Source organism: Argentina silus, assembly GCF_951799395.1.
Source record: "Argentina silus genome assembly, chromosome: 2".
Classification (NCBI taxonomy): Eukaryota; Metazoa; Chordata; class Actinopteri; order Argentiniformes; family Argentinidae; genus Argentina; species Argentina silus.
In genome coordinates this window covers 11,854,609-11,867,291 of record NC_139656.1, presented here as the reverse complement: position 1 = coordinate 11,867,291, position 12,683 = coordinate 11,854,609, and the positions used below count along the sequence as shown (strand labels likewise).

General features: G+C 41.5%; 1 protein-coding gene across 2 annotated transcripts in view; it reads right to left on the bottom strand.

Moving 5' to 3' along the window:
- Positions 1 to 210: 210 nt before the first annotated feature.
- The window catches only part of jam3b (junctional adhesion molecule 3b), a gene marked incomplete at its 5' end in the record, with an annotated part of 32,546 nt that continues 20,073 nt past the window's right edge, over positions 211 to 12,683 (bottom strand). Inside the window, 8 exons of one of the 2 annotated variants that reach the window (XM_083664982.1) lie at positions 211 to 950; positions 1,051 to 1,105; positions 1,464 to 1,593; positions 1,913 to 2,012; positions 3,125 to 3,327; positions 4,008 to 4,160; positions 4,381 to 4,494; positions 4,991 to 5,059. In XM_083664982.1, the coding sequence (XP_083521108.1) occupies positions 915 to 950; positions 1,051 to 1,105; positions 1,464 to 1,593; positions 1,913 to 2,012; positions 3,125 to 3,327; positions 4,008 to 4,160; positions 4,381 to 4,494; positions 4,991 to 5,059 (860 nt within the window). In that variant the 3' untranslated portion in view covers positions 211 to 914. Of the gene's footprint in view, positions 974 to 1,050; positions 1,106 to 1,463; positions 1,594 to 1,912; positions 2,013 to 3,124; positions 3,328 to 4,007; positions 4,161 to 4,380; positions 4,495 to 4,990; positions 5,060 to 12,683 lie in introns of both variants that reach the window. The other variant, XM_083664981.1, reaches the window with a different exon arrangement.

Here is a 12,683-nt window from a genome sequence, read left to right as displayed (position 1 = left end):
CAAGATAAACAGCAAGCATAGAAGGACACTTAAAATCAAGGATACTGATTGTGTACAGTGTTTCCCAGCATTTTGCTGGTAATCTGAAGCCTTTTACTGTCTAAGACTATCTACAAACATTAACATGAAACTTTCTTGCAATATTAACATGGAAATCCCAGCAATAAAATAAATTGTGTAAGACCGTTGATCAAGAACCAAACCTAGATATGCTATTACAAGTCATTTATAATTTGTGTATTTTTTTTTTTCATGATCAGGAAAGGTGAACTCGTACAGCTGAATACTGAGTGGATAAACACTGTGAAATATGTTTCCCACAACCAAATAAAAAAAGATGTTAGTATTTTACAAATATTTAAAAAAGTAAACCTTTATCTATAGGCATTTCAAAATATATTCCATCAAAAATAGTCTGACAAATTTTGCTGGTAGAAAATAAATGTTATATAAATGATGAAAGTTTTGAAGCAAAATGTTTACTGTAGAAAGGTGTCATGTTAGATTTACTTCAAAACTTTGCTAAAGACTTTTCATCCTGGTGGAACATCTTACATACATGGTTTTTTTTCTCCAGTGGATGGTGTTAAATAACTTTTTCAAACATGCAATAACTGTAAAGTAAAAATTCCATAATTAAGCAAAATAAGTTGTTTGGTGATGATAGGGTGAACATGTGAATTTCAATACCAGTCTGTGTATCTGTATTAACAATGGTTAATAGTTCTATATAGATTTGTGAAAACTTGTCACCTTTGGCAAACTTGAATAGTTTCAATTCAGACGTGCCAACAGCTCAAGGCACGTACTGTGGCAGCTTACAGGTCATCTCACACACTTCATGAGTTCAGTCCAAAGTATCATGCCTTTAAACTTCCATGCCTTCATATTTTTTCCTCATCACGTCCCACTTTTCAGATGACAAACGACGATTTGTGTCGGAAGTCCCCCTAGAAGAGAGGAAAGAATACATCTGCAATAGTCGAGGCACTGTCCAACAGAATTACTTTGAGTTTTGAGGCTGTCACTCTTTCGTGACTCTTTACCAACCTCATCCTCTGTTCGGACGTAGTCCACTCCGTCTCCTTTGGCTGGGGCTTTGTAACTGACAGGCAGAGTAGAAACATGATTACAATAGTTTTGTGCTGTGGCAAAAACTCATTTCAATATTTCATTGACTTTAAATTTATTGCCATTTTACCTTTGTCCAAAATTATTTTTTAAATTGGCATTACAATAATTACTGCATTCGTATTTGCAGCAGTCTTTAGATAATTCCTGTTTTTATTCTCTTTTTTTATTGTAAAGTGCATTGTATTATTTGTTTGTACAGAATGTGTTATATAAATAAAGTTTGATTGATTGATTAGTAAAGACTATTTTTGCTACCAAAAGCTGCACCAAAACATGATTCATGACCCATCCCTATTGCTATCTCGATCCCATCCCTAAGTCTCACTCACTTGTTTCCTGTCTGTTTCTGGCTGGCGAAGTAGCCTCGCTTGTATGCACAGCAGATGCCCACTGTTATACACAAGAGCACCACCACCACTACCAGCACTCCCAGTATGATCCCTGCAATGTTGATGTCATCTGAGGAAAGATAACAGGAAGTTGAGATATCTTAACAAAATACATGTCCTTAAATATTCTAAACCCTTAGGCCAAAAGTTCTCAGATGGTTTGGAAATACTTTACTTTGCTGTCCCCTAATTACAAGGTATTTACCAAAACTACATGGTAACAGTGTAATTTAATTATTTATTGCAAACTTCATTGTAACATTGTACCAGAAAGTACAAATTGTTGTAATAGGGCAGTGAAAAAAAATGTTAGAGCTGATTTACATTCAATACATTCTGGTCATAACGTTTGCACGTGAACAACTTGATCAGCTGTCAGACAGACTTACAGACTTCCATTGTCTGTTGTCCACATTCTGAATGTCCTGCATCATTCTTTGCTCGACAGAAGTATTCTCCTGCATCCTCCTTTCGGACAGCACTGAATTTCTACAGAGAATAAAACAACAACAAGGCTTTAAGATGGACATTGATGGTTGATGGACTAGCAATACATGGCAAACATCCCCTCAGTAGTTTTATTTTGTGTATAGTTTACCACCTCAAACTGAACAAACTGTTTTAACATAAACGCAACTGGTGTGAGATCAAGTTATACTGCATTACACGCAGTCAGGTTGAGAATAATGTTCCAATTAGCCTACGTATTCCCCAAGACAACAAAAAGCCATAGTAGTTTTAGTGCTCAAGGAAGGCAGGTTCTTAAATGAGCTACATATGAAATCTGGCTCCCCTGTGGCCACTAGTCAAAATTGCACTTACAAAACCGACTATCCAGACCATTGAGATAAGATTGTGACATGTCAAGTAAACAGATAATAATATATATTTGCTACGGATAGTTTTGCCTACTTTCTGTAACAAGCTACGATTTGACAACAGAGTGGTTATACTGGCGGCTCCCACCTTGTTGTTGGTACTGGAGAAGTCAATACGCTAATACCAATCGAAGCATTGGTGGGGAGTTATTACTACACTATCGCTCCACAATCCCCAGATTTTTCAAGGCCATAATATGCTGTATTACAGTGAAAATGTCATGTGTAGCCTTTAACACATTGAACAGATAACCAATTAGTTATAATTGTATGCTCTCTCTGTCTATTAAACCATGCCTACAGTATTGTTGTTTTGCTGCCTCTCAGTTCTAATTTACAGTGGTAGTGGATATAAAGTGCAGAGGTGAAAACGTATGCTTGAGGGTTTCAAAGAAAAGCAGTCAGTGTAGTATGTTGTAGGGTGTGACTGCCTAGAAGTCGCAGTAGTGACAGCCAGGCCAACCTTTTAGAGGCCAGTGTGAAGGTTGACTGGAGTGGCCCTGGGCGAGCCTGCCGCTGAGTGTGTCTGGCTGAGCAGGGGGAGAGCGAGGGAGAGTTGAGGAATGTGCAAACGAGGACAGCAGATTCCCCTCATGGCTCAAGCCCCCTCGCACCATCAACTGTCTCCCCAAAATATCCGCTCCCTACCCCTGGGCGCCAGGCCACCACCCCCACAGCCCCGCCCTGCCCCTAAAGCCTCCGTCTCCCTAAACACATACTTACCAGGGTCCCTGTGTCGGAGTTGAGCGTGTAGGAGGAGTTGAAGAACTTGGGGCTGGACTTGGGGTCATCAGGGATCTCCTGCTTGTTGCGGAACCACTGGTACTGAGACTTGGGGAACCCCTCTTCCTCCACACAGCTCAGCTCCGCAGCCTTCCCATAGGGGACTGATTTGGGGACGGAGCATTTGGGCACCACAGGTTTAACTGTGAGGACAAACACACACATTACATACACGCACACATGATCGTTGCGCATCTCAATGTAAAAATCCATACAGCTTGTTGCTCCTTCAGGCCACGGGACACTGAATTACTGGTACTAGACTAATGAATGTTGCAGTGACCTCAGCGGGTAGCAACATGGATTTTGGCCAGTGCCAAACCCTGCCAACCAAACACGCGGTGCTTTCCATCTTTAGCGCTGCGATTTAGCGCAGATGCAGTTTCAAAGGTTTCCCCATATAGCCCAGAACACGCCTTTAAGGCAGGGACAGGCTGGTCACAACGTATCTCATACATGTGCCAAAGAGCTGGCATGACCCACAACACGTGGTTTCATCTTACAGCATCTAGGAACTACTAATGTTGCTCTGATTTAGCGAGAAAGTTAGAAAGGAATTTCCTTGCTTTTACCAGCTCCTTGGTTTTAGTGAAACAAAGATGAGCAAGTCCCTTATTTATTTGGTTCTTTTTACATATCTGTTTCTTGACAATTTTACAGATGATAATAATTGTTTGGATTTATATGGTGTTTTTCCATATGCTCAAAGCATATACATAGAATTGGGGGGAACTCACTTAATTTACCAATGTATAGCAGTCAATGTTCCATTTAGCATCTGTAAGTATAGTATAGGCCTAACTATGAAATATTGTGTACCTACCTCTTACAACAAGGTTGATCAAAATCTCATCAAAGGATCTCTGGTCATTGGGAGCGGTAACCTCGCAGCGATAATGTGCTGTGTCTGATCTTGTGGCATTGATTATAACTAATGTCGCAGGCTCTCTGATCCTTGCTCTGTTCTCCAAATCGCCTGTAGGAGAGAAAAGCATGTTAAAAGTTTCTCATCAATACAATAGAGGCAAGATTGATAGGTCTAAGTCTGAATGTAATTTAATTTCATGTCTGAGGACAGCCGGCTGGGAAACATGAGGTGGTTAGATGATCAAGTATATTTGTTATATATTTGTTTTTCTTTGTGTCACTTTGGTATTGATATTGGAGTTGTGGACAATAATTCAAAGCAGTGTTACCTGAGATTTGCTTCTCAAAGTAGACATAACTGGGTTCTCCATCCTTGATCTTCTTCCATTCGATTCTGGGGTTGTTTGTGGAGATGGACTCTATTAAACAGGATAATTCAATAGCTGCGAGAGACGAAGGCAGGAAGTAAGATTTAGGGTTTCAAAAGAAAGGAACTAAATATGGAAATAAGAGAATCCTTCTGGTTCTCATTTAAAGGGGCAAATGTGGGATTACAAAAAACAACAAAGTGGTCTCCCTGCCACTTTTATAGTTAAGAGCTGAGAGATGGGGCTGGACATATGTAACCACTCTCAAATTCATAGACATAGCTATGGATGCAAGGACTGACTATCCATGAGATAAACATTATAGCTTTAACCATGTTTTGAAGTGATACAGTGTTTGTTTACATTTACATTGTTTACAAACAATGGATTAAAACAAGCCTATATTTTTGGTTCTGATGACAGTTTAACTAAGCTCATGAGGCATTTATATGTAATGAATTTCAAAGTCCAAAAATGTATGTATGCATCAATCCCAGATTGCCCCTTTAATTCTCATGTCAAGGTCAAGCGGCAAATGTGTTTGCATAGAGACATCTCTATTGGCTCTTACATTCAAATTCGTTGGCCCATGGTGCATTTTCGGTTGTTCTCAGTATAACTGCCAACACGGTGAAGTAACCTGGAAAAAAGGAAGCAAGATCAATTGGTGCCGTTACAGGCTATGGTTGGTCCACTTGCTGCTCCTCCCCCATTGGGGATGTTTCTTACCAGTCGGCTCATCCAAAATTCCACAAACTCAATTAACATCAAACCCCCTCCCGTATCCCACCCCGCCCCAAACACATTCTTCATTCTTCACGTCCCAGTGTGCCGCGGCCTGGATCTGTTACCTTCCATTTTTAGTATGGCTGGGCGAACCAACCAACATGGGGCTTACATAAAGGGGGGGGGTGGGGGGGTTCTATGCACGTTGGGTAATTGTGCAGGGAGGCGCATGCCCTTTTCGGCGCAAGCTCTCCCATGCCAGTGACTCAGTCTGATTATTCTGCCCTGCCCCTTTCTCTTTCTCTCTGCGTCTGATGCGGGTGCCCATGTGGCAATAATGGGGCATGAGCGCCCTAGAACACACCGCTTTGCTCTCTGACAGAGGGATGGGGGGCTGGGAACTGGCACTGCTGAATCATCTTGACAGGCCATGATCCACACACACATACACAAACAAACACACACAGATATAAAGTCACTCATAAAAAGTCTCTCTGAGACTCGCGTGCTGCTACAGTTCAACTAGCTGCTAGTCAGGGTCATGGAAGCAGGGTCAGTTGGCGGGAGGGGTCTCTGCTTGTCAAAGTGAATTACTGTGGTGACTTCTCTCCGTTGTGTGGCCACTCCTGCAGCCGAATCCCAACACCACTGATACCAATAAGATGTCTACTCACGCTGACATACGTTTACCAAGCTGAATGCTTGCTTACCTGACGAATTCCACTGGCCACTCAGCACACGCATCTTTAAATGCTATCCTCCAGGGACCTTACTGATACAGTAATGCGGCTTGACGCCCCATTGCATCCCAGCACTCCTGTCCCTATCTGAGGTAAAAAGCCCTAAGTGCCCAGGCCATTAAAAAGACTGGGGCACGTTTAGAGCTTTTTTACCAGTGGCTCTGCTGACACAGTGAATTAGCAAGGCACCACCCAGTCCTTTCACACAGTAATGCGAGTCGGACCTCAAGAGACAGGTCTGTCTGAAAGCATAAGGTCGTGGAACCTTTAGGTGAACATCCCATAACAAACTCTCCATACCCGGTCATTAGTGGAGGATATTTTTTTTGTTACTCACACAAGTGTTTTTTTTTGCCCAGCCACCACAGCCCCCTCGTCGGAGGACCTAAGTACTTTCTTTGTTTTATTCATTTTAACAGTTATGACAAATATACTTAATCTACTAGGTACTTATATATATTTTTTATTATTATTTATTATATTTTTTTTAACATTATGGTATATTTGGTACAGTATTATTCCTGGTGTACATGCTAAGATATTTTTCATTTTAATTGGTATAGTTCTTGAGATTTCATTTTAATTCCACTTGTCAGCTGCTCCCTGCCCATCCCACCTCTCTCGATATACCACCCTCTCTTGGTTTCCTTGTGCCATATATTTTGTGAATTGTGCTGTGATGTCTTACATACAGTAGTTCCTGAAACTTTAAACTCTTAGAGCCTGCACAGATTCATATACTCACACTAGTGTTGCATGGTGTACCGGTACTTTGATACTAACATTTGAAGAAGCATTCACTATAAGCTTTTATTAGTAGATACAGTACTAGTACATTTGAGGTGAATATCAGTGGCAAAGAGTGAATAAAACCTCTCACCACAAGGAGCTCTGTATGTACAGTCAGTGATTGACAGTGCAAGCAAGGCAAGGTGTGTGTGTGTGTGTGTGTGTGTGTGTGTGCGCACGGCGGGGAGTGTGTGTGTGTGTGGGGGGGGGGGGGGCTGCGTGATCTGTTCACTGAGCTGCCACCGTGGCGTGCACTGTATATTTCCTGTTGCATTTGTGTGCACTGTATATTTCTATCAAAAGAATATGGGAAATGTGTTCAAACATATCAGATTTCTCAAAGTTTAAACAGAGACTGTTAAAATGCACAGTGATCCAAAATACTAGACACATATAAAATACAGATTTATTTTTTCCTGGTGTGATGTACAGTATGCTTTGAGTTTCACATTTAGTGGACAACTAAACTAAATATATAAATGCAATAATACAGGTTGCTGTAGTATGAGTCCTGACCAAGACCAGGCAGAGAGCACACATCACACCAGTTTTAAAGTCTCTGTGCTGGTTATCTGTTAGTTTTAGAATTGGTTTTAGGATTATTTATATTAGTTTATAAATCACTCTATGGTCATGCGCCCCACTACATGTCAGACATGCTTTTAAGGTATGTACCCAGTAGATCCTCAGGTCAACTTGCAAAGGCAGATTTTCAGTTTTCGCTATATTATTATCCTCTAATGTTTTGTCTCGTTGTCTTTTTAACTGTATTGTCTTTTCTGCCTTTATTTATTTATTATTTTCTGTGAAGCGCATTATGTTAACTTTGTGTATGAAATGTTCTATATAAATAAAGTTTGATTTGGTTTTAGTAGATTATTCAGTTCTATTTTGAGGCCTTTTTTCGCAGTGGTATCCTATCGGTATCGAGTGTCATGATACTGCACTGGTGTTGCTATCAAAGCTTTAAATTCTGGTATCCTGACAACACTTACTCACACAGGGCCTTCTAAGTCACAGTTACAGTTAGCTTAAGCTAACAAAGCAAAATTGGTGTTGTACAAGTTCCTCTCTAACTGTCCAATGCATGCATTAATGCTGGAGCTGTCTGTGGTCGCCGACTATAGCAGACAGTGTAAGCTACTTACCTAAGGTCTCTGAGATCATCCTCATTGCTAAGGCCACAGCTTGTGTTTACCTTATGTCGTCAGTTTAAACACATCATACTAAATCAGTTGTGCTTCACACTAACAATGGAGAATCTGCAATCCTTTTACCTCATTTAACATTTATTAAGATTTGTAAGCAGGACCAGGAGTGATACTAAGGAGTAACTACACTCACCGGCCACTTTATTAGGTACACCTGTTCAACTGCTCTGTAACGCAAATATCTAATCAGCCAATCACATGGCAGCAACTCAATGCATTTAGGCATGTAGGCATGGTCAAGATGACCTGCTGAAGTTCAAACTGAGCATCAGAATGGGGAAGAAAGGTGATTTAAGTGACTTTGAACGTGGCATGGTTGTTGTGCCAGACGGGCTGGTCTGAGTATTTCAGAAACTGCTGATCTACTGGGATTTTCACGCACAACCATCTCTAGGGTTTACAGAGAATGGTCCGAAAAACAGAAAATATCCAGTGAGCGGCAGTTCTCTGGTGAAAATGCCTTGTTGATGCCAGAGGTCAGAGGAGAATGGCCAGACTGGTTCAACAGTAACTCAAATAACCACTCGTTACAACCAAGGTATGCAGAAGACCATCTCTGAACGCACAACACGTCGAACCTTGAAGCAGATGGGCTACAAAAGGGGGTCCAACCCAGTACTAGCAAGGTGTACCTAATAAAGTGGCTGGTGAGTGTATTAGGCCCTTGAAACATTAAGGTAAAGTTAATGTCTAATGTTAATGTTAATAACTGTATTTTTGGGCTTTGTACAACAAACTTTGTACAACAGTACTTTGTACAACAAAGACAACAAAAGTTAGGTCATAAGAGGAAAAAGTTGGATCTGACTACACTAATATGACATTTCAAAAAGTCCCAGTAAAGCTATGAACTAGTGCAGGAAAATTACATAACTGGAGTAGAGAGGAGTGTAAAACCTCCAAGTACGTAGTGTCTACGAGTTCCGTACTTTTTAGGGGAACTTATTATTCTGTAATAATCGCAGACTCAGCCTGATTATTCAATCATGTGTACCTTTATGAGAAGTATACTTAATTTAGTGGCATTGGTCCCACACAATTAGCTGTCCTCCATAACTTAATACAACGCAACATCGAACGGCTCAGTATTCTTTACCACAATTGAACCTCGTCCCTGGTACTGGGAACGAGATTAACCACAATGTGACATTTAAACACCACCATCCTTCTTGTCAAAGACTGCAACCTATTCAGATATCTCTCTAAAATATCAGGAGAAAGCGGAAAGTGTTGTGGCGGAAATAATAGCTCTATATAGGAAAAAACTTAGTTTAGCTTGTTTGATAACTAGTTAATGTTTCTGACAAAGCCTGGAAGCCATGGCTATGTAGCAGAGTGTGTTGTCAACCCCTACCTCTTGATTAGAAGAGTCACAGAAAGGGAGAGATTTTCTACTGAGAGAATCAATTCACTGCAGTTAAATGGTCTGAAATACTTAATGCCAGAGAGACCGTGATTTATCGTCAATATTGTGACGGGTAGGGGGAGTTGTTAGGGACGATGTGCAGTGGAGTTGTTAGGCACAACGCGCAGCATACATCCTCTTCTGTAATATTCATATTAGTGAGTAAGTGATGTATTATAAATTAACTTTACACATGTAATGCAAAACATTGCCTGAATTATTTGTTTAATCTCATACACTGAATCTTGGGGCCGAAATTGGAAATAAATCCAATCCATGACTTTTTAGAGTACTATTTGTTACACATTTGGATAATTAAAAAATGCATAACTGTTGTTGGATTGATTAGTCATTTTACCTATTTTCAGTACCTATTTAAACATGCAGGTTTTGCCCTAAGTGTTCAATTATGCTTACGTAGGTAAGTGTGTATGTTAATCCAAGAATTGTATAGGCCCGGTAGCTCCTGTGATCATCTAACCCTCTGGTACAGCATGGACAAATTAATTCTAATTCCCAGGGTCAGGGTTTTGTTTTTAATGCCTAATGAACTACCTAAACTCCCATTCCATCTTCCTTAGACAGTATTAGTGCAGATGCTGAAGAAAGCTTGACACACAGATAAAAAGGTTGTGAGGTCTGCCCTGGAAACAGCTGTCAGGAAAATGCACAAAAACCCCACTCAAAAGGAATGATATTAAAACCCATATCCAGACCATAATACTAAGGCCTCATCTACAGTACCTCCGAACCACTGACATTAGTTAAGGGAAGGCAAGTGTAGAAGGTAGCTTTTTAAACAACACACTCAAGAATTCTGCTGTCCGTGACAAGCCCCTAATGTTTGGTAATTTACATGCAAATCTGTGTGCAGAAAGGTTCAATTCCTAATCGTTTCCTGTGGTTGGCAGAGGATACAGGCTAGGTGAACAAAACAAGAGATAGGGGCAGCTCCAGCGCCCTTAGTGAATGTACATCCTCTTAACAATTACATCCTCCTGAGCGTTCTGCTCAGCAACAGATGGAGCTTTCCTGCTGGGGCATTAGCGGTGCTGGGTAAAGTGCCTGGGACTAAATGAGGTTGAGGAAGTGATGACTGTGCGCTGTTGGACATGTGTCTCCTGACTCACTTACCTTCTCTGTGTGCCACATCCTTCCCTATGATGCTTCAGTCATCCTGTCTGTGTGCTCCTCTCTCTCCCTCCCTCCCCTGGGAGAGCCTCTAAGGTCTCCTCCCATCCCTGGTGTCATATTGCAGGTGTCATATAGCACCTGCATCTGAGGACAGTGTGTATGGTTGGGATGTTGTAGTGTTTCCAACTCCCTTTAACAGACCAGCCCCTGCATGGACTGTGTATGTGTGTGTGTGTGTGTGTGTGTGTGTGTGTGTGTGTGTGTGCGTGCGTGCGTGCGTGCGTGCGTGCGTGCGTGCGTGCGTGCGTGCGTGCGTGCGTGCGTGCGTGTGTGTGTGTGTGGTGTAAGCTCTCAAACCATGCAGGTGCTCCATGACCTACATATACCCTGTCTTTCTTTTCTTTCTCTCTCATCTTCCTGGCAGGGCGCAGCTGTGTGAGATCTGGCAATCTGCATGAAAGTATCTTAATCTTTCTCTCCCTCCTCAGGAAGGTTGGCTGGTTCTTCTTGGTAATCTTGGTGTAATGCCCCGATAAAACCCCAGGCTTTACAGCACTGAATAATACAATAGCAGCATGACTGGAGACAAGAGCATTCCCCTTGCAAGCTTGCTTTCTATGTATACTGTATGCAGATGTCATGGAGTGATGGAGACGTGGTGTTGATATGTCTGGAGGAAAGGATGACTGCATATGAAGTTACTCCTTGCTTTCTCTGGTATTCCTCTTGGGACTGATGTCATAGATGGAGAGGTTCAATTAAGCCTTCACAGTGAAATCCACAAAGGAAACCCACTGCCTGGTACCTACGTAAGATACTCCCACAACCCTGCTTTGAAACCACAGACATCAAAGTACCCCCGTTTCGCTGGTTGCTTTCTCTGAATCTTTTTTCTTGTAAGGCTACACCCCTCCAGAACATGATACACACATGATCAATGATCATAAGGGAAGTTTGGTCAATGTGAAGAATCAGAACATAATTTGCTTTCACATGTCTTTTCAGTGAACATTAAACACATCTTGTTCATTCAGCAGCGCACGAAGCGGATAATATTCCTTGTTATTTTTAAACTACTGCATTGATTCAATTCCCAAGGAGGAGGAGGAGGGCTGTGCATTCGCTGAGCAAGTGGTGCCCACGGAGCAATTCATCGTCTCTTGTCGGCCACTGTGATTGTATGGGATGGGTTCCTGTGCTCTATGACTCCCTCCATATGTGGACTGGACCCAGTCCCAGCTAAAACAAGTGCCCCCCCCCCTCCACAAACTGCTCCAAAAGGTCTGCATGGCTGCAGATTGTCCTGAGCAATTCATGGTGTGGAAGAGGTCACAAATTCTCCAACTCCACTGAAATAACTAATCTCCTGTACCTTCAAAGTGGCTCAACTGAAGTGTTTTAGTGGGAGCCTGTGTGAACTGAGTAAATATTTATCTTAGCAAGAAAACCAGCATGTAACTGTTTTTGTCATCACATACTTGACCACTGAGTCTGTTTTTTGTTGAACAGTGCACCAAGGAATTTAGAGTAAACCAATAATAATAATACCAACCAACAGTAAAGAAAGTAACTTTTATTTTCTCTCAAAAATACTGATCATGAACCATTGGTAATTGCTAATTTTCACTTCTCAATATGTCTGGACAAAACCAGACAAATTCATTAATAAAAACGACATTTACATTCCAAACAAATCATGCTCCAGTTTCCATACATACAGTTCTGTGCCATTTCCTTGATATCCCCTCTCCCCCACCACTAACCAGGTGTTATTGTGAGATGTGGGGGGAAAGTGACTGAACTGACTGAACTGACCTCACAAGTCTTCCATGTAAATAACAACAACATCACTAAGAGAGACTGTGTTTTAAGGTTGAGCTCATAGGCAGAATGACCACAGGTTATGTTGTCACAGCTGTGGTCATCCGGCAGTGTCAGTGGTCTACAGTCCCTCACTGGAGGTCAGTCTCGACAGCTGACTTGACCGGTCAACTTTCTTATCCCCTCTCACCCCCTATTTTTACCCTTCAGTCCAGTTTAACATTGTGGAGGGATGTACTGTATAGGGTTGAGGGCACAGTGAATCCTCTTTACATAAGCACTAAAGATTACCATATGTGAATGCACTAACACAATAATAAAGGTATTTCATTGAATTGTCATCTCTTTACTGTACTTGGGCAACTGGGGAAATCACCGCACATTGGTTTGGTTTGCAAGTGCCACTAGCTCTACTACAGCTATTCAGAGATGAACAGT